We start from the raw sequence: 21,998 nt of genomic DNA, 5'->3' as shown, positions 1-21,998 counted from the left end.
TTTCTCTGGGGAGCCTGTCACTGTTGTGAGTTACAGCATAACAACAGTTGCCTGGCATCTCTCAGTCACTGCTGAGGCAGGCACACAGAGCCTACACCGAACATCAGTGTAGGAGAAGGCAAGTTTGTTGCTTCAAGACAGCTTATGCAGACCTATCTACGTGGCTTGCAGAAGGTAACAGAGAAGGTAACAATTCACATTATTTCTTTTACTCAGCAGATCTGTTTGCAGTTCAAGCACTTGCCCTGTCACAGATACATTTATAAGATTGGCCTTCATCTTCTGGCTTTGAATGCCAAAAGGCATATGCAGGATGCACATTTTGTTTCCTATTTCACTGCAAGCAGTTTCTGGAATGTGTTTGCTGATGGGTTTCAGTCAAAACTGCTCAGCTTACAGCCACAGTTACAGTGTTAAAAAGAGAATGAAAGAGAACGATTAAATTCCAGATTCTGTTGTATATCTATGCAATTCCAACAGTCAAATAGAAAGTAGATTTCCATGGGGGTAACAGCTCTGCATAGAGGTAACTTATGGGCAGATTGGAGACTGCAGATGAAGTTCTACACGGCTTAAACCCCACGAATCTGTAAAATTGTACACCTCCCATGAACAGCCACAGGATGGTTGTTTAAGGAGCAAGCAAGCAAGTCACATAGAAAGGGCTACAGCAGTGGACTGAGAAACACAACTCACAATTATCAAGGACTCACCACTAACTAACACTCACCACCTACAGACATGCCTTATATTGGTCATATTTATAGAAGTGTTTGCATTGCAGCTCTGAAAATCCAAGGCTTCTGCTTCGATTTTTCCAGGGCATTAAAAAGGTGTAAGAGAACATTTTACACTTTCTTGAATAGACCCACAGAAACACCGGAGGAATAACCTACCAAAGCTTCTAAGTTTTGTTTAGGTTTTCTGAAGTCAGGCAGTCCTCCAGCACATAACAAATTTCCATGCTAGAATCAGAGTACACATTTGCCCTATTGAAGTATGGAGCGTAAGTTGGTGAGTTTCCATTTTTGTTGAGTTGTTCTTGTGGTTTCAGTTACTTTATTTTCTACCATTCAGGGTGGACCTATGCATACTTCAAAAACTTTTGTGCTGTTTACTTTCTGAAGTTTCCATTAGCAAACATATTATAGAAAACATGCCTTGGGAGTATTACAGTACAACCAGCTAATATGAACAATTCTATGCTCAAACCCCGTTTTTGACAGGAAAACAATTATTCATTTAAACATGCCTTGTTCATTACTGGAACATTAAATGAAGAAACATGTTTTACAGAGGTGTCACTAGAATTTGCATACACAGCACCAGCTGTGAATCCTGTGTGGTGCTAATAGTTTGGCAGCTATGACAAAGGCATGAACAAGCTCTTCTCCTGTAGCAAGCCAACGATGATGTGAACCTGCTTTCAAGAGTTATTCAACTTTTCCTGAATGTAGCACATAAGCTTAAATCTGTTCTATTTTAATGAATGGCTGAATTACTCTATCACTGTCTTTCAGAACATATACGGCAAGCCTTGAGTCCCTTTGCTGAGGACAAAGGGACAGTGAATAAGCAGGAGGGTTGTGAGTACTGTAAAAAAGTTGTTCTAACAAAATGAATATTGTCCGTAACAGTCCAAAGACTGGCAATGGTGCAAGACTGACTTCTGCTTTTTTCTTCTCCTCTACCTCCCAAGGAACCTTATATGTATTCAGTGTTGCATCCACTTACATTTTTCTAAAAAAAGGACACTGTTGTCCTTCCTCCTTAAAGTTATCTGTTAAGGTTCCAGGCCTCTCACAACCCTTAATAATCAATACACTAGAAGAAATACAGCTATCATTTTCAAGACCACATCATAGTCAAGACTTCAAGTTGTTTACCCCAAAGTACTGAGTATCTAAGGAACAGAGTATTGAAAATCCTCTGCATGAGGGACTACAGTGGCCCACGTACGACAAAAATAGTGAATTCAACAACCACAGAGCTATAGGGAAGACACTCAGAGTCTTTGAAATAAACTCCCTTCAGAACGACCACCACCATCCCCACCTTTATCTTTTTTGGTATGGCCTTAACACATGCAAACACTCTCATGAAGAAAAGAAATATGTAAGATGCAGTCATGTGGACAAGGATTAGTCATGTCATGTGCAGCACTACCAGTGAGTGTTCAGCTGGAAACATTGGCCAAACTAATATGATGGAGAAAAATCTATTCTAGCAGGAGCCATACTAAACAGCTTTTCTCTGGAGATAGTTTTTCTTCCACTAATCTCTTGCTGACTTTTTTTTCTATGAGCACATAAAGCTCCTCAAGGCAGAGAACTTCTGCAGAACTAGGCACAGAAATTTACTAATACAGTTATCTTTTAATGGTAAACACACAAGTGGCTTAATCACACTTATAAATAATCATGTTAAAAAAAATTGATAGCTTTCTCTGTGGAATTATCAGAATGAACACTGTGCTGACAAATGTTTCAGGTTATCTGAGTATATAATTCTTGATTTTGTGTTTAAAGATAACAGAATCATGGAATTCTTTAGGTTTGAAAAGACCCTTAAGATTGAGTTGTACCGTAAACATTACACTGCCAAGTCCACAAGTCCATCATTAAGACATGTGCCTACATGACATCTACATATCTTTTAAATATCTCCAGATGACTCAACCACTTCTCTAGGCAGCCTGTTCCAATGCTTAACAATGCTTTTCATGGAGAAATTTTTCCCAATATTCAATCAAAACTCCTCCTGGCAAAACAGGAGGCTATTTCCTCTTGTCCAGTTGCTGATCACCTGGGAGGAGAGGCTGACCCCCACCTGGCTACAATCTCCTGTCAGGTGGCTGCAGACAGCAATGCCCCTCTCAGCCTCTTTTTCTCCAGACTAAACACGCCCAGCTCCCTCAGCCACTCTATATAAGACCTATACTCCAGACCCTTCACTAGCCTTGTTGCCCTTCTCTGGAGTCACTCCAACCCTTCAATGTCCTTGTAGTGAGGGGCCCAGAACTGGGCACAGGATTCAAGGTGGGCCTCACCAGTGCTAAGCATGGGGGGAAGATCACTGCCCTGGTCCTACTGGCCACACCATTTTTGACACAAAGGCTCACATACGGCTTTTATCCACACAACATTTTTTTTAACCATGTATTTTCTACATATATATTTGACTTTCCTCAAAAAAATACCTATAAAAGACATGAGAACCTCATTTAAAAACAACTGCTAAGTTTCCCCCCTCCTAAAGTTTCTGATTTTGCACTATTTACATACTCTACATGAATTTAGAAGGCCCAAGTTCTATTTGAAAGAGGATGGACAAACTTAAAGATAGTATTGATGTTTCTGGCTGAAGCAAAGATCTCCTGGATTTAGGCCTTCCAGAAGCTCCCTTAGAACCACACTAAGTGGCACTCCAGCCACTCAACAGTGAAGTCAAATTGAGATTATACTTTAAACAAATTAGGACTAAATTATTTTATTTTCATGCCTCTAAGACCACGCTTCATTCTGATGATTGTTACCATATATCTGATAACCCCCTGACATACATCTCTTCCCTTGGCCAGATTCTGCATAAAACATGCCCCGAAGTACCAGTATTGTCCTCAGAAGACTGAGCTTAAGGATGAAAACACATTTCTCAAAGTAGGGACTACCATGAATTTTCTACAACATCTCTGAGCTGAAACAAGTTCAACGTAACAAAAAAACATATGAAAAAAGTAGTCACTAAGAAAACTGATTCCTGTGAATTTTATTTTGTGTTCCAAACAATGAACCAGCAAAGTCATTATGGTATGTAAATTCTTCTCCTACACACATTCTGCCTTGCAGCCTGTGACACAAAGTCTCTTTTATAAGGTTTCACGGAAGATGCTATTCTCCTCGTTCATCAGGGCAAGGAATTCACACACCACTGCAGAATGCAGAATACTCAGTTCACAAAAACCCACTTTCCAAGGCAAAGCATGTTCAAGGTTATCACATTTCCCACACTTTTTCAGTTGGTCAGAAGCTCAACCCCGGCATGCCATAGACTTAAACACTGTAGACATCAGCTGTGCTGTGAAGGTGGGTAAAGAGAAGAGGTCACAAGTTCAGTTAGGGTAGAAATTGTGTTTCTCTGATAATCTCGTTGCTGATTCTCTGAGAGACTGATTTAAGTAGTGTCCCACAATGTATGTAATGATAATGTGCTGGAAAGCTGAATTCCTCAAGAACAAGGGAGATGGTAGCTACTGGACAGACCACCCCAGTTCCCACATGTGACACCACTTCTAGCAGGTGTTCTGTACTTCTTTCTTCCTCCAAAACCAGCATTAGAGTGAGTCGAGATCCTGAAACCTTTGCACAGACAGCTAACACATCCCTCTCCTCACAAGTTCTCCCTCTACCACCATTCATTCAGCCTCTTAAGTTGATTTCTTTTCTTTGTCCCCCCGAGTTGGAGAAATGAGGAATGGAGGCAGAAAACCACTGAGACCTGCTTTTTAGTCTGTTAGCAAAAGTGCTTTTTAGCCCTTAATGACTGTCATAATACTGAAAACACATTACACAAGGCATAAGACTCCTAGTCACATTCTCCAGGTGAGACAGCATTCCTTCATACCAGCAGTGCCAAACCCTTCTCATGGAAAAGCAGAGAATATATTAATATATTTGCACTTACTTTCTACTGCACATATTTTCTTTCATCATCAGAACTAGACCCAAGAATGGGTTAACTCATATGTCTGAGCTGGCAGTGGACCTTTATGTACCTCAAATGGTACATCTAGCAACAGACCAAGGGGGTACACTGAGGAAGGCATGTGGAAAGGATAACAGTGATACGGCTTGAGGACTGTCTAGACTATTCCCAAGCTTCAGTCCCTATTCTCGTATAAGTAGAATACCTAAACTGATCAAGGCATTTTAGATATCAGATACAAATGGGGAATCAAATTTCACCAAGATATAATCAGTCAGCAAGAAAGTAATGCAATGCTAAGAAGACCAGATAGCTAGCTTCTAGTAAACTGCATCACTCACCATCCAGATGGACTTAATGCAATTTTCATCAATCTTCTGTGATGATACTCTCGAAGTATGCTAGGTTTTCTGCCAGTATAGTTTACTTAGAATCACCTGTTAGATCCTGAGCCACAGGGGCAGGAAAAAGGTGTGAGAAGGAGGAAGCTCAGATGTGTAATCTAGTAGTAAAATATCTACCTGATATTTTCCAAGGACTTATATTTTAAGACACCAAACTCTCTAAGAGGATAACTGTGCTGCTGCTGTAACATACATATATGCACAGAATTCATAAAGTTTAATGACTGGAAAAAAGCTATAGCCATAGAACAGTGTGTGTCTTGCACAATTTTCTTTAATTCATTGACACAAAGATTAATTCAAAGCTATTGGCAAGCACATCCATAGCACCACACTAAGTGGCACTCCAGCCACTCAACAGTAAAGTCAAATTGAGATTATACTTTAAACAAATTAGGACTAAATTATTTTATTTTCATGCCTTTAAGACCACACTTCATTCTGATGATTCTTACCATATATCTGGGGCAGCTGATGACCCCCTGACATACATCAAGAAAGGGCAGCAACAGGGGCAAGCAGATAAGCTTTACGAAACAAACCCCTTCTACAGACCAAATTCATCAATAGTGTGACAGGTGTAAGCATCAAGCAGAAAGGATTGTTTGGAGTTTACATTAGTCTTCAGGTGGTAGCCTACAGCTATATGCATCCAGCACTGGGTGACTGAACTACCAGTTAACAGCCAGCAATCCGACCCCTCCCTTTGGTCCTTGGCAAAGCTTTGTCTTAAAAAGAAGGAAACGTACCAGCTATAAAGATTGTATATTTTTTATTGTGGGATGGGTGTGCATGAAACAATGGCAGTTCCTAGATAATGCAATTGCAACACCTGCAGAAAAATGAAGAAAAAGTATACGCAGGCAATGCCAGCAAACTCGACTGTGCCCACACCATGGATACCTCCTCATACTTTGGGACAGGAATAAGACAGAGATAACTGTAAGAAAAGGTCAGTGATGTCAAACACTCTCCCCACATTTCTACAGGCTGTATTGTGAAGAAAGCTTTGCTCAGTAAAAGTAGTTGAGCAGAGTCTATTCACATCCACCAGTCTAATCTGCTCTCCTGCTGCTGCAGAAAAGTGCCCCAAGCAGTAACCAGTATTACTGGATAGAAATACAGAAAAACCATACCACAGTAGTATTAGGAAACCACAGAAAAACTTGAATCATATCCACAAGGGCCCTCCAGAATCTTGGTCTGCTTTTGTAGGTGCCTTGTGGTGACATAGTGGGCTCCTCTTTTGGAAGTAGCATCACACACATGCTTTGTGCAAAAACTGAAGCTGCTAGCTACCCAAATTTACTAATCAAATATGGAATAGCCAGTGTATTTATAAAGATACATCAATTTTTCAGCTGAAGTCCTAGGCTTTAAATATTTTAAAGTATTTTTTAAATTTTGATCAGCCATAACTAGGTCATTTGACTACATAAATAACTTTTTTAATCCTCCTATATAAAAGCTCTCAAAGCTTAACAGTGATTTTGTACTTCCTTCAAATGCCAAACTGTGGTTTCTTAAACTGCTTAATCAGGTTTTAATCAATTTAGCCCTTCTAGTTTGTTAGGCAGCCTGGCAGTGCTGAAATTGGAACTAAGAATCACAGGATAATTAAGGCTAGCACTGATTTTGGGAAGTCAACATCCTGTCAGATCAGATTGCTCAGGGCTTTATTCTGCCTGGTCTTGAAAACCCTGAAGGATGAAGATGGCACAGTGTCTCTGGATTCTCTCTCAACTGCTTTATTTTCTTCACTGGGAAAAAATTTTCATTATGTCAAGACAGAAAAGAAATTAATTTTCTGTTAATTTCAGCAAAATTTTCTGTTGTTTGACAACATTTCAATCTGTGGACCTGATGAAGAAATCACACAGTGATGTTCTTTGGCCTGTGTTATGCTGGAGGTCAGATTAGAATAAGTGACATAATCCCCTGTGGCCTTAAACTTCTGTATATCTTTTCCAGTGATTCTTACAACAGAAAAAACTCAGCATTCCATTCACTGAAAATCCAAATGAGACATAATTACTCCCAATTTAAGGCTACAGGGAGTACAGGAAACGGAATTTATCATGTTTGAGAATCAGGATTTAAAGGGAGCACAGAAGAATAGAGCTGCTTTCTTTCTTAGCTCCTTTTTTGACACTGCCAAAAATCATGGTGAAAGCTGACGACTACAGTTCAACAAGAACTGCGTCTGTTCCAAGGATCTACTGCTTTCCACTCCAAATTATTTCTTCAGACTGTTTACCAAAAGCTGGGAAATATGTTCCTTGAAAAGCGTTAAACAGTGAGACTACTAGGTGCCCTAAAGAGCAACCAGTATTTACCAGAGAAAAAGAATTTACCCTAAAGATAAATAAAACACAAGCACAAAAATTAATATTGGGGATGGATAGCTTCATTGGAGTGGCTGAGCACTGAGCAGACTCTCCTCTGTTCTATTACTGCATTTTCACTCACTGAGGACTGAGAGAGATCTGTATATGAGTATCTACAGAGCTTGTTTCCAGAGCTGTCAGCCTCTTACATGCCTTAAATCCACTTAAATGGATAAAGAAATTGCTAATAATGAAAATAATAATGGAAATGATAACAAGAACATAATGATGTCTGCAATCCTCTACAGACTGTGAGGCTACCTTAAAAAATAGTCCTTAAAGTTTTGCTGTACGAACAAGTGGTCCTGATACTCAGCACCTGCTTTTATGTTGACAGTTCTTCTGTTTCCATGCAACCAGCCCTATGTAAGCAGGAGAGTGGTTGAGGGAAGTGACTCTTTACCAAAAAATGAATAAACCAGGACTGGGGAAAGCAGAGAGGAAACATCAGAACACAGGTTGACTGGTAAGAGGCCAGAGGCCATTGTGTCAGTATAAACACTGACAAGGTTAAATATAACATTTATAACAATTTATAACTCAACTGTATTTTTTTTTTAAACCACAGAGGAACACCACCACCACAAAATGAAAGATCCCACCAAACCTGGCTATCCCTACTCCGAAATTATTTTCCTTGAAACTAGCTCCTCAGTGAAAGCTGCACTTAATTACAGTTCTTGAAACCCCTTTTTAGATAGTTTGCATGAGATATGCCAAATGTAAGAGGAGAAGTTTAATAGGATTATGCTGAGAAAAGTGTGTTCAGGGTTTCTGTGAACAGCTCTTATTAATCCAACTCTGGATCTCTTTACCAAACTTATAATGGAAAAGTCAACCCAAATACCATCCATACACTTTTTTTTTCCAGAACAATTATCTGCAGACTAGAAAGACTCAAAGCAATAAAGTAATCTCTAAGTTACAGCCACTCAACACTTTAAAACTGCTGTTCTATTAGTGAGGGCCTACAAAAGCTTGTTTTGTTTTCTGAGTATATCATCTTTCAAGATCTGTTGCAGCTGCTTTGAAGAATGAGCAATTGTCATATTCATCACCATTAATTTATATTAATGAAAACAGAGATTTTAATTAGTACTATGCCTATGGTGCATCTGTCGCGGGTTCGGTTTGTAACCAGGCGGAAACACCAATTTAGTGTAGTGGTTTGGTCTAAAATACTCATTACTGTTTATCTGCTGTGAGATAAGGATTAGGAGAAATGCAAAGCAGGCACCAAACTTGAAAGAATATAAAGAAGTTTATTAACAGACCTAGAAGAAGGGAAAAAAAAAAAAAAATTATACCACCTTCAGAACTCTCCTCCTCCCCCCACCTTCCTCCCTTCTCCCACTGACAATGTAAAAAGACAACCCTTAAGATGTTCAGTCTGTTTACCACTTCCATAATAACCTTGTTTAGAAGGTTAGAAAGAGAAGTCTCTTCTTGCTCGTGCTATGAAAACATTATCACAACGAGACAGCCGCCCACTTCCAAATATTGTTCAGTCCATTTAGGAAGAGGAGTCTCTCTGCCTGCGTGTGAGTTCCTTCCGCCGACTTGCAGCTTGTTCAAGGTCACACACAGATAGCAATTGGTTTTCCCGTGTTCGAGGGTCCACTCTTGAAGTTTTTTGGGGTACAGTTTTAAGGTTGAGCCGTTCAGAAACAAAAACAGAGGCCCTTCTCCTTCCCTGGGAGCAAAGGGTCTTCCTCATCTTCATTGTTAGGACTATCTCTGGGAGCATCTCTAGGGACTGAGGTTTTCTCCTTTCCCATTTGGAGCAAAAGTCCTCATCGCTTCCATCTCTCCCTGTCCAAACTTCTCATGAAATTACAGCTGCGTCAGCATCTGCCTATCTCAGCGCAGGTGCTTTTGCTCACGAGTTGAACACTCCACCCCCCCAGATCTTCATGAAATTACAACGGGATACTCTGATATATCATAGCTTCACAACAGAATTTCAGCTTTAAGCATCTCCTCTCTCTCTTCCCTCATGTTTTCAGCTCTTCAAAGCAATAAAAGGGTTAATCTCACCTCAGCCTTGCAGCTTTGCAGCTGGAATGTTGAATTTTTCTTATCGCAGTGGAGAGGGGGGAGAGCCGAGCCGCTCCGGCTGCCCACGGCAAGGCAGTGGGGGGGGGTTCCACGGCTGGAACAGGTCCATGGCTTCAGGATGGCCGTGGCCCGGCCCGGCCTGGCCCGAGCAGGGCCTGGCTGGGCCCGCTGGCCCCCACTCGGGGCCCGCAGCCACCTGTCCCAGCGCCGGAAACGAGAGAGAGCTTGGAGGGGGAGTTTGCCTATTCTTAAATGTGTATCACAGAGGCGGTCACAACTTTAAGTGGCTTAGAGAATTGTCCATATTCAAACTGGCCAGCTGATAGGTTCTATCAGTTCCCAGAGGAAGCTGTAAGCACCCCTTAGCAAGGACGTCCCTTCCGGGACTATGCTTGCTAAGCTATGACAGCATCCAACCAAAGGCTACTGCAGAACAGGTAGGAACAAACAGTGCCCAACACAGCAACAAAGGTTCCCTCTCTGATCACTTGTGAAGTGCAGAACAGAATATACATGCTCAGTGACTGCACTTCTTTCAACAGCTTTACAAGCAGTACTCAGGTTGGCAGGTAGTATCACATCCAAATATGGGACAGATGTGAAAATCAATCAGAAAGATTCTTTTGAAAGGCAACTTACCCCAGTAACAGATCCAAACTTCCCTTTGACTGTTTTGAGTGCTTAAGTAGGGACTTGCTGACATAAGAGATAGTCAGAACACCGAATTCAACACAGCATATATCTGTTGCTGAGTTGAAAGATCTAAGGCCTGCCAAACAATTTTATCAACAGTTTCATATGAAAAGTGGTAAATAAAAAAGATAATGAGAAGTATGCAGGGGGCCAGTACGGTACCTGCAAAAAAGGCTGAGGAGGAGGCAAGAAAGGAATAGGAGTACATGTGCTGCTCCAGCAGTGCTCTAAAGGTATCTATAGAATCTCTTTATGGGACTGTCCAATCATCTCAGTCTGTAATAAGAATACGGCACAGTCCAATACAAGCTGACTTGTCCCTTTCCTTTGGGTCAATTCAGAGTGAGACAAAGGTTTTCATGAACATTAAGCTTTCCTGTTTTGACTTTTATCAGAGTCCAGCCCCATTTTAGAGACCAGATGCCTTTCCCCTTCTTCAGTTCCTTCATGTTTGATTAAATTGACAACAGCAGAAGCTGCTGGAAGGAGAAAACCTGTAGACTGAGAGTATTTACTGATTTCATTCTCAGCTTACAACAGGTAAGCCATCAGGATAAAAGTTCCTTCAGAAGTATCTTACTACAAATATAATAGGGGAGCATCTAGGGCTGAATACTTGTGTGCTAGACATCATTAGTCGGTTCAGTAAAACCCATTAGCACACCAGTGTGCTACCTGCTCCCCATACGTGCTGACAGACAACAGTTTCTACATATGCAAACCACAAGAAAACAGAACAATATTGGAGTACTCCAAGGTAGAAACTCGGTATAACAAAAGCCTGCAGAAATGCCAGTGGAAGCAAAATCACCTATTTCTCTGCACCTTTAACCAACCTTCAACTCCAAAAATCATTTATCCTGAAGAAACAAAAACCAACAAATGCTTGAGAAATCAAACCCATTTTTCATTATGCAAAGTATATGATACTGCTTCCTCTGATATCCTCCTTCTTCATGCCATGTTGTCAAAGTCCAGATTAAAAATGTAGTTAATGCATCCTTTCTACCTATTAAAGTAGAACAGAAAAGTGGCAGAAACTAAGAAACAAACCACAGGTTTGTCCAGATAAATAGCCATCAAGTCCAAGAATAAGGTATTTCAAAGGTCTGGAAACACTGATAGACACAGCCTCTTGATGCATCCTACCTACCCTATAATTAATTAGTTGCAGGCCCTAGCTGCCTATAAACTCCAAAATATTGGGTTGAACTAATATGAACATACAGCATTCTTCTTGTTTGTTACTCATCTGGGCCAACTAATATACAACAGTTTACATCTCTTACAGCAAGCTCCCTGCTTTTCCATTCGAAAGAAGTAAATCAGGACCCATTAAAACTGCTAAAAATCATGCAAGTACACTGACATTTCTAAGGTATAACATTTTTTTTGTTGTTGCATGCAGCCACAGCTAAATATTTATGCTGTCTATATTACACAATACACTCTTCTGCTAAGTTGACCTTATCCAGAGAGAACTATTTCAGCAAAAATACTTCAACTGACTTGTGCCACTCTTCAGAGAGAATATTTTAAAAGGAAATTTGTGAAGCTCTTAACAGCTCTCTCATCTGGGCTGTCTGTTTAAATAATAGCAATGCTTATTAGTTATATATAGTACTGAAACAATACTTTGGAGAATAATTCATTTCCCAACTTGTGAGTTTTGGATGAGAAATCAAGAGAGGGTCGAGGGCAAAGTTCACTGCATTCCTGACTCTCCACTGTCTTGTACATAGATGTACACACTAGGAGAGCACTCTTATACTTTTGCTTTCCATCCATTCTGTATCTGTCTAAGTAGCCAGACAAAAGGCAAAGCCATACAAATTTGATTGGCTTTCAAGAAGGTATTAATGCAATGCTGATCACCCTCAGTGATTAACCTGAGAGGCTCATCAGGGAAAAACATTTAAGGCTAACAAACACTACCATACCTACCAACCACAGCTAACATTTCATACACTGCACACTATTTCTGATCCCCCCTCCTCCCACCTGCTGTTCAACAGCTTTAATGTCCGTAAAAATGAAGGTGGAAGAGAACATACTTAGTACACTAATGAAAGGCAGTTTACGCTTTAGGACTTCTTCCTTACACTTACCTACACTTGTAGGAAATATATCCTCATTGTTGATTTGCACCTCAATCCAGTCCATGAGAAGATTCATATATTGGGGTGCTGGCAAAGCTGTGGGCTTCTTGTACTTCAAGTCATCCTGCCACCAGTACTCAGGGCCTCCAGACATCACTGGGCAGGTCCTCTCTGTGCAGAACTCACAGATAGCTCCGTAAATGAGGTTAATCCTATTGAAGAAGTCAACAACATGAACAGCCACCCAGTCATTCTGGTCTTCTCCACTGGGCAACTGCACAGCTGCTTTCAAGTCCATGCCTGAGTTGAGAGATGCTTGCGCTCGTTTGTGAAGTTCAAACCTCTGGGTTCCAGGTTCAAACTTGCGTTTTGGCCGGAAAGTCTTATCTTTATTAAAGTCTTGCTTCAGTGCTATGGACATATCTGCTAATCTTCTGCACTGCACCAGCTGGCAGGAAAGCACGTCTGAGATTTCATGCAGGTATCTGAAAACAGCTGCTCTCTATCACAGGCTTTCCAGGCCCTGCTCTTTTTCCCAGAGAAGATTGTATCAACTTCAGAGCAATTTATTAGCTCTTCCTCTTGAAAGCCTCCCTGAATGGCTTCATATCCCTAAGGATATAGAAACAATACACACCAATGGCAAGCTCAGGTCTGGTCCTGTCAGTTTGCTACTCCTACCAAAGCTCAGGTTAATGTGGCAGGATGGACAGCAGAGACACACTGTTGGTGACACAGTGCCCTCAGCAACTGTCCTAGGAAGTTAATGGTATCAGAGGCATTTTCCAAAGCAAAGATCTGCAAGGAGGCTATGACATTCTTAGTTAGTGCACTGCACCCTTTCTAACAAACGCTGATAAATCTGAACATGAACATGATGACCTTCAGTTACAAAAAAATTACCCTCAACTCCATGTTGCTAAGAAACAAAACTCACCTAAAACCATGTGGGAGTCAGTGCAGCCCCTCAAATTAACTGCAAATAACTCAAAAGTGATAATTTAATTGTGAATATCTTCCAATTATTTATACCATAAATCTGAAATCTTGTCTTGAAATGGACCTCCAGCAGCTGTAGGACCCAAGCCATTAACTTTAAAATACAGTTCTATATGATGCCTGAGGTTTTTACTTTCGTATTTTTCAAATCCTGTACTGCCTAGTGTGTAACTCTGAAGTTTCTTGTAGCCTGTTAACTTGTGTTCACTTGTGCTAGGTAGACATAACAAAGCCTCTCAAGCCTGCTCTCCAAGGACACTCAGACTGTCCTATGCCCAAAAAGTATAAACCAAAAGCCTCAAAAGGGGGGCAAGCTTGGTGAAATTTCATCATTAACTGAAGCTTTAATTGGAGAATTAACCCTGGTATGCAAATAAACCAAACCTATAAAAGTGTGAAGAACTCGTGACCCGCTGTCCATCTTCGGGTCCATCTTGGCAGTACCGTCTGGACTCCCCAGGGTGTACCTTTGAAGGCCCTCCAAATAAATACCTACCTTTATTCCCTCATTCTTGTCTAGTCTCTGTTTTTTAGGGGGCCACTTCAGGCATTACGCATGGTTATCAGAAAAGCTACATGTATGAAATAACAGCAGAAGTCTACTTCCCATGATTTGGATGAGAGCACTCAATACAGCAATATGAACAGTGGCAGCAACTACAGTTATCACAGAATCACCTGAGTTGGAAGGGACCCATCATGATCATCAAGCCCAGCTCCTGGCTCTGCACAGGACATCCCCAGGAGTCACAGCATGACCCTGAGAGCATTGTCCAAACACTTCTTGACCTCTGTCAGGCTTGGTGCTGTGACCACTTCCCTGGAGAGCCTGCCCCAGTACCCAGCCACTCTCTGGGTGAAGAACCTTTTCCTGACATCCAACCTAAATCTTCTCTGGCACAACTTCAGGCCATTCCCTTGGGTGCTGTCACTGCTCACTACAGAGAAAAGATTAGTGCCTGCCCCTCTATTTCTCCTCGCAAGGAAGTTGTAACTGCAGTGAGGTCTTCCCTCAGTCCCCTCTTCTCCAGGCTCAACTGACCAAGTGACCTCAGCCACTCCTCACGAGGCTTCCCCTCAAGGCCCTTCACCATCCTTGTGCCCTCCTTTGGACACTCTCTAACAGCTTAATGTCTTATCTGTGTTGTGGCACCCAGACCTGCGCCCAGCACTCGAGGTGAGGCCACCCCAGTGCAGAGAGTGTGTGACAATCCCCTCCCTCACCCTGTTGGCAATGCTCTGCCTGATGCACCCCAGGATGGACATTTCCAAACTCATACCAAGGAGACGAAGGCAAGGTATTTGTACAGACGTCTTTTGAAGAATGCAGAAGATTTCACAGATTGATGATTTCACAATTTTATATGTCAAGGGCATGGTGTAATCATAGCCTGCAACTTGCAAGTGATAAAATGCTTCAGCAGCATGCAGTCACATGGCGTAGCCTCTGCAAGTGGTGGTGGGGTCATAAGTGCCTAGTTGCGGGATCTGTGATTTCAAAATTCAAAGAAATAAATCATCCGTAGGGTTGATTTCTACATCGATCTGAACTTGCAGGACTAAACTGACTTGATGGCTGAGGAGATTTGTCTCTGGAGAATAATTTTGATCCCCACCATGTAACTTTAGCATGTTCAAACTTACCATTTGGCCAAAAAAGACCTACTACCATGCACAGAGGAAAAAAAAGAGAATCTGCTAGATAGAAACAGAATACCTGGGGTGGGGTAACCATCCACACTCCAGAGCTCTAAATCAGCAGTCTTGAAGGACTCTTGGAGGAAAAAACCTGTTTTCCTTGACTGTGATAACTGAAACATGAAAGCAAGTAAAGGAAGTCAGAGACATTATGTATCAAACAATATTAGAAAGAACACTTAAGCATTATAACTACCTCCTCTGAGGAATGCCAGCCTCCTCTCCAGTTGACAATACAACTAACTGTTGTAACAAGGATTTTTCACATGGGGAGAGTTTAGAATAGCAAAAATGTGCTGCCCTTTAATAAAGTTTAGCAGATAGTAACTAGCCAGGACTGTATTGACTGCATAGCTCCACACAGAACATTAAGTACCAGCACTGGAGAAGCAGTGACCTAGCAGCATGCTCCAGGGAACAGCTGTGGAACTGCCTTGCTCCCCCTACACACTGAAAAGTAACTTCCCAGTTTATGACTCTGCTTTACCTTTCTAGTGAACTAAACTACTTTGAAAGCCTTTTCTGCATACTGCTTAACCCATGGTGTGCTTCAGAGGGAATTTAACAAAGCAAACAAAACTACTCACAAACTGATCTGGAAGAAGGGTTTGGGTAGTTTTTAACATGAATTTATCCCTGTGGTAAAGCGCTTTATAGGCAGAAGTACAGTATTTGATTACTCTTTACAGTTTGTGGTCAGAGCAACTCTCACACAGCACTAGTTCTCCTAACCATGCACACAAAAAATTTACTGTAACAGAGCTGTAGGACCAAGCTCTTAAAAAGTATAAATAGAGGAAAACTACCTTCACTGCAAGTTGAGGATCTTGCTTTTCAAACCAAGCTGCCCACAGCTGTGGCTAATAAATACCCAATACTACAAAAAAAAAGGAACAAAACTCATTTTCCATACAGCATAAGAACATAACCAGCAAGAAGGGTTGAGTTCTTTCCCCTACGACCATAGCAAGCAGTTTACTCTGAAGCAAAATAAATGAGTGCTCCTTGTCATCTGTGTGGCCACAGCACACAGGGAAAGCACAGCTGACAAGCTCTGGGGCGTGCCATGTACACTGCACTAAGAGTGGTTCCCCACAGCCTGGCACTGCTCAGTTTAGCTCTAAACAAAAACCAATTGCTGATTTTTATCAAAAATTGACTGCAAAGGTGGCACAGTTTGAATGCAGGAGTTGTCAGGTAGCTAAGCTTCCTCCTACAGAACTCATTCATGCAGCATGTATCCCATACTATGTCCCCAACAATTTCTGACCAAGAAAAAGGAAAGCCTGGTCATTTCTTGTTTCTACTTGTATATTTGTGTGTAGCACATCCTGTGACTCAACAGGAAGGTCTTTGACTCAGATCCCAATCAGAGCACACCGCTACAAATTTTTATTTGCTGCTCTAATTAAAAGGTTGTTAGGGGGGTTCTGTGGTGATGTTTCTTCAGGAACGCTTGAAACTTTTACGGGCACTTTCCACCACAGCTCATCCCATGGCTTCAGAGAAGAATTTTAGTGGGAACTGTCAAAAGCATCGAAATCTTGGCACTTTCTAAGACAGTGTAGATGCTGGGAAAATATATTGCACAACAGGCTGTCTTATCAAAGGCACATCCAAACCAAAAGGTGGTTACTGTGATTACAGCAGTGGAGGAATTCACAACATCTTCAGTGTATCACTAAACCATGCATATAACTGATTCACCAGTAAGATTCCTATTCCCTCAAAGTAAGATTTCATAAGACTGGCACACTCACATGACTGTTAAAGACATCAGGAGCAGAGGTTGGCTCAAAGTAATTATAGCAAAAAAACCTCAAAACCCCAAACCAACACCACTAAAACCAACAAAAAGCACCAAAACCTAACTGATAAACAAAGCCACCCACCCAAGACATTGTCTCCCCACATCCCTTCCACCCCAAAAAAACCCCAAACAAAAAACCCCAACCCAGAAAAAGCCCAAAAGCCAGAAGATCACTGAAGAGAGAAAACATGTGAGATCATCAGGAAAAGCCACCAAAATTGTGGAGAAGTCATCGGGGTAAACAGCCCTGTACTATCTGCACTACCTGCACTGCATCTGAGTCTTCTATCTTAATCTTTTAACAGGTCAGCCTCAATTTGAGGATCTGAATATACGGCGCTTTATTATGAGTTAATATTCCATTGGTGAAACATTGATTTAAAAGAAAAGCCAGGAAGGCTTCAAAATACAACCTTTGCAGATAATTTGGAGAACCTTACACAAATAATAATTCATACATTCAATTTAATTGTATTTAACTGTAGAAAAACAACAACAAAGAATATCCTCCCAAAACATCACTTACTGCTTGATTAGTGCCTGAGGTTTCTATCCTACTGAAATCCTCTCCTCACTTCTGTGCCTTATTCCAAATGGGTAGCACTTGGATTGGCAACAGGTTTTTCACCCATTCATCCAGACTATGACCTAGATGCCATGCCCTCTCTCACATCATAGCAGAAACAACAGTATTTGTTGCATTTTTTAATGTCCCCATGCCCAGGTTCTTTTATCTCCTTTCCTCTCCCGCTTCCTGGCAGAAACACACATTCTTCAACACATAAAAATAATGGTGCTAGATCTTTTTTTCACTATATATTTAGCACATCTGTTACATACCTGTATTATATTTATTCAAACATTTTATTTTATCCATTAGAATTTGGTGCAATCTTTAACAACACAGGATACTGATTAAATTCACACAGATTTTAGCACTTTTAATTTATTCCTGAACTGGGACAAACCCAAAACAACCTTAGACCTACTTCCCTCTAGGATGCTTTCATCATTCTAATTGCTACATAGCAAATGGTTAGGAAATTGCATTGCTACCTTGTTATTCTTTATCCCATTTCAATTACGTCTTTTGCCACTCATGCATTCCATATGTTTATGGTTTTGATCCAGTCCCAAATTATTTGAGTATACCCAGCTGTATCACACACAATATCTGCTATTAGAGAGGCAGATGCCATCAGAATTTTTGAGGCAGCAATCACCACAGATCCCAAGAGTACTCCCAAATAATAATACATCTGTGCTCTGAGAAGAATGCCACCCAGGTGACTGAGAAGACTGAATACCCATCCTAGCATAGCAGGGAACGTCGTCCAAATTTTCTTTAGAAAAATGAGTGAGAATCCAGAATAACAAGCCACAAAACCAAGTTTCTGAGCAACCAGTTTTTTGAGTCACTGTCACTGTCTTGAAGACCATCACTCTGGTGTCAGCAAGACTGGAAACTTAAACTATGGGTATTTCTTTAGGAGCCACCAATAACATCTGAGTACCAAGCTGCAAAACACGGGATTACATGATTACATGCCAATTGGATGGTAATGAATAAACACACTGCTCTACACACAGAAAACACACATCTCACTGATGCTGTAAGATCAGGACAAATTTTGAAATGTTTTCCTCTATTGTTCTTTGTGAAGAATTTCTATACCTTCTACTCTTTTCTTCATTTCAAAACACACTCTTCAATGCCTTACACTTTTTGTTTTTCTTCTCTTCTTCACTCATCCAGGAACTGCATCAGGCTTTGGTTTAAGTGTCAGCCAAATGGCAATTCAGAAGGATGACAGGCAGACACTAAAGCAAAGGCTGCTGGCCACACCCCATTTTGTCTCTACTGAGCTTCTAACCCTAGGTTCAACTATGGAAAACAATCAGGCAATATACAGAGATAGTGTAAACCACCTACATTTGCTGCCCTTTACATAATTCAGACAGGTTCAATTATTAAATTATTGCATGTGTGTGGGAGTACATGCAATTAGAAGATTATTCTTCTTGTGGACTTCCTGTTTTAACAACAGGACAACATACTACAAGTTAGATAACGTGTAAGACCAGAACCTATCAGGCAATTTTTTACCTGCCTGCTCTAAAATAAAAGGACATTAGCTCCATTTAGGTCAGAGCCATACTGATGTGGCACACGTGGGAATTCAAGATAAAAACCACCACTCATTCTGTTATTCGTTCTTTAATACATCTGCTTAAACTGGCATGAAAAGTGTGGTGTAAGTGATATATTAACTTAGAGAACATGGTAACTATAAAGGAACACGATAAAATACAGGAGAAACTTCAAATACTGAATATACCTGTTATAATTGCAACGGAAAATCTACTACTGCCAGAAGAACAGGATCATTCTTCTGTTTCTTCAAGCTCCAACTTCTTTATTATAAAACAAATATGGACACTGGCACTGTATTTTCCACTACTTACTGAAACAAACAAAAAAAAGCAGGCAAAATAACAGACAAAACTTGTCCTAAATATGGAATAATAAAGACCTCACTTGCAATGCAACCATATATTCAGATTCAACTATATTTCAATCACTGTATTGAACAGAAGCAGACAAGGCTTGCAGTAGTAAAATGGTCATGTCTATATTTCAACATAAATAATTTTCAGAAGTGCATCCATATCTGCCTAACGGGTTGACTGAGATTTACTTTATTATAAACACACTGATAAGTCTTGTGAATACAATAAAAATGCAAAGTAACGGTGCTTCTGAAAACATGTAGGCCCAATGCAAACCAAATCATTCCAATGTAATTTAGTGAATCAGATTCTGTCTACAGAGTCACGCAAATGTAGCATGTAGCTGTTCTGCCCCACAGAGATATGGCAGGTGCCCTTCAATTCTGTAGATTTCATTCAAAGCTTGTACATTTGGTGTAATCTCCAGTTTTTCAGAAGACGCACCCATGTAGGTAGAATATAAACCTTAACACAGGTACCCAGCCAACACCCCTAAAGCCAAGTGACACAATACCTGCAAAACTCCATAGAACAGATATCATCTATGGTAGGTTGGAGACATAAAACGTATCTGTTGACAGCAGTCTTTGGATAAACTGACTCATATTTCAGCTCTGTGGCAGAGATACTGTACCTAGACTGTGAACCTGCATACTCCATGCCTGAATTGTGCCTTTCACAAAAGAGATTTCAACATACGGCTACTAAAGGGTAAGAGGTAACCTTATATGCTCGCTTCTGATCTCTCATATCCCTTTGTCATTAGAACTGTTAGATTAATTGCATGGTTTATTCCAGCATCAGGCCGATGTCACAGAACAGCTCCACTGAAAAAATGCAGGAAACATTATGTCAAGCTTTATGCTTCTTGTCTGCTTAAGACTTTGTAATGTTTTGGTTTCTAAGACATTAGCAGATGAATTAGTCTTGGGTGCAGATGGTGCACTGCTGTACTACTGTTCACAGGAGCATTAAAAGATGAGACTTTGATGGAACATATTCCAAAGTGCAGGCAGCAAGCCAAACAAGTGAATTGGTTCAATTGCACTTCTTTTTTTGTGTGAGGGTATAATGAAATGGACCGAGGAAAGGTGACATCTATGAGGAATACAAGGAATCATCGTACTAATCCAGGCCCCAGTGTCCCAGAAAATGAAAATGATCCCTACTATTATCCTTCTCTCTACTTTGAGTCGAAACACTAGCATGCACACAGAAAGATCTTCAGAAATAAACTTGGAGTATTAAGGACAACTTCTCTTTAAGTTGTAAGTGCTCTAAGAGAGTAAGAACTGAGACAAGCTTTTTTTCCCCAAGACAGAGGTAAAGAGAAGCACAGAATAGCACAAAACTGTCTGGTGAAGACTTAAATTTATGACCCAGTTAACACCTTCTTAAAGTAAAGCAGATGTCTTTTTATTGGTAAACATGTTCCGACATTAGGTAAAATTTCAAATCCATTTTCTGTGTCTGTTTTTGCAGACTGTGTATCAGTCTTCTCTGCTATCATACCCACACACATTCTGTCATGTTTACAGATCTGCAAAAAATATTTGCTAGCAGTGGAACATTAGTTCCAGAGGAAAACCTGATGACCCTGTGGAATGTAAGCAGTAACAGTCCCTTACCTACTTCTGTTTAAGGAAAAAAACAACTCTGGAAATGCTTTACCTGTCAACCATGAGATGCAATAGGATGTTAAGGACCTCCTAACTATGACTAATGTCTATATAATTTAGGTCAAAGTAACAAAGTGTTTATATAGCTTGGGTTCTAAGATATCTATGTAACCTAATATCAATATAACCTAAATCATTACTTTTTGTCAATATAACCTGAAGAATATCAATATAACCTGAAGCATAGTCTTCTATACTTATATAGCCTGAATTATAGCTTTTACTTATGTAGCCTGAATCATAACTTTTATACCTATATAACCTGATGCTTATATAACCTGAATCATAACTTTTGATACCCATATAATCCAATATGAATAACTTTTTATACAACATAATGGCTAGTATATAGTTAACTAGTTGCTTATACGCAGAATAGAGAAAAAGAGAAAAAAAAACCAAACAAAAACCCCAAAATGTACCGGGTGTATAGTTTTAGAGTGTAGTACTAATGAGAAATTGGCAAGCCAAAGCCAATTAGTCACAAAACAAATAATTTAGGCCAGTCAAGACAAGATGGACCAATGAGCACCATAACTATGCATGCCCCGAAGACAAAGTTGGAAAGTTCAAAAGCGAAGAAGACTTTAGAAGCCTTCATCAAAGACCCCCGAAGACCCCCGAATTGGGAATGTGCATGCGCAGTGCAAAGAATTATCTAATAACCATGAGATCATGCTATATAAATTAGTTCTGGCGCGTATGTGATGATGCTGTAATGACATAGCAACATTAAGCAAAATTCACTGTATAAATATACCACAGCACTTGACAAAGGCGGGTGAGTTAGGAGGAAAAATCCCCCTCACTAACAGTGCTGCAATAAACAAATACCTGCTCTATAGACATCGATCTATGGGGATTTATTTCCAGCCTATCTTTTGGGCATCATGACACCTTAAGAAACAGTTCTCAAAGAGGATTCAGCATTTCAGAATTGCTCACAATTGCTTCTT

At 40.5% G+C, this 21,998-nt stretch overlaps 1 protein-coding gene across 3 annotated transcripts in view; it reads right to left on the bottom strand.

The window, feature by feature from the left end:
- Nucleotides 1-9,877: 9,877 nt before the first annotated feature.
- LOC121662453 (MOB kinase activator 3B-like) overlaps nt 9,878-21,998 on the bottom strand; it is a 37,848-nt gene continuing 25,727 nt past the window's right edge. For 2 of the 3 annotated variants that reach the window (XM_042023611.1, XM_042023613.1), the window contains exons 2-3: nt 12,355-12,957; nt 9,878-11,255 (exon numbers count right to left, since the gene is read on the bottom strand). In XM_042023611.1, the coding sequence (XP_041879545.1) occupies nt 11,098-11,255; nt 12,355-12,766 (570 nt within the window). In that variant the 5' untranslated portion in view covers nt 12,767-12,957 and the 3' untranslated portion in view covers nt 9,878-11,097. Of the gene's footprint in view, nt 11,256-12,354; nt 12,958-15,061; nt 15,341-21,998 lie in introns of those variants that run through there. The other variant, XM_042023610.1, reaches the window with a different exon arrangement.

The sequence above is a fragment of the Corvus kubaryi genome, unplaced genomic scaffold (genome assembly GCF_017639235.1).
Source record: "Corvus kubaryi isolate FWS band 111438036 unplaced genomic scaffold, C.kubaryi_AGA036_p1.0 37249, whole genome shotgun sequence".
NCBI lineage: Eukaryota > Metazoa > Chordata > Aves > Passeriformes > Corvidae > Corvus > Corvus kubaryi.
This window is presented reverse-complemented; position numbering and strand designations above follow the sequence as displayed.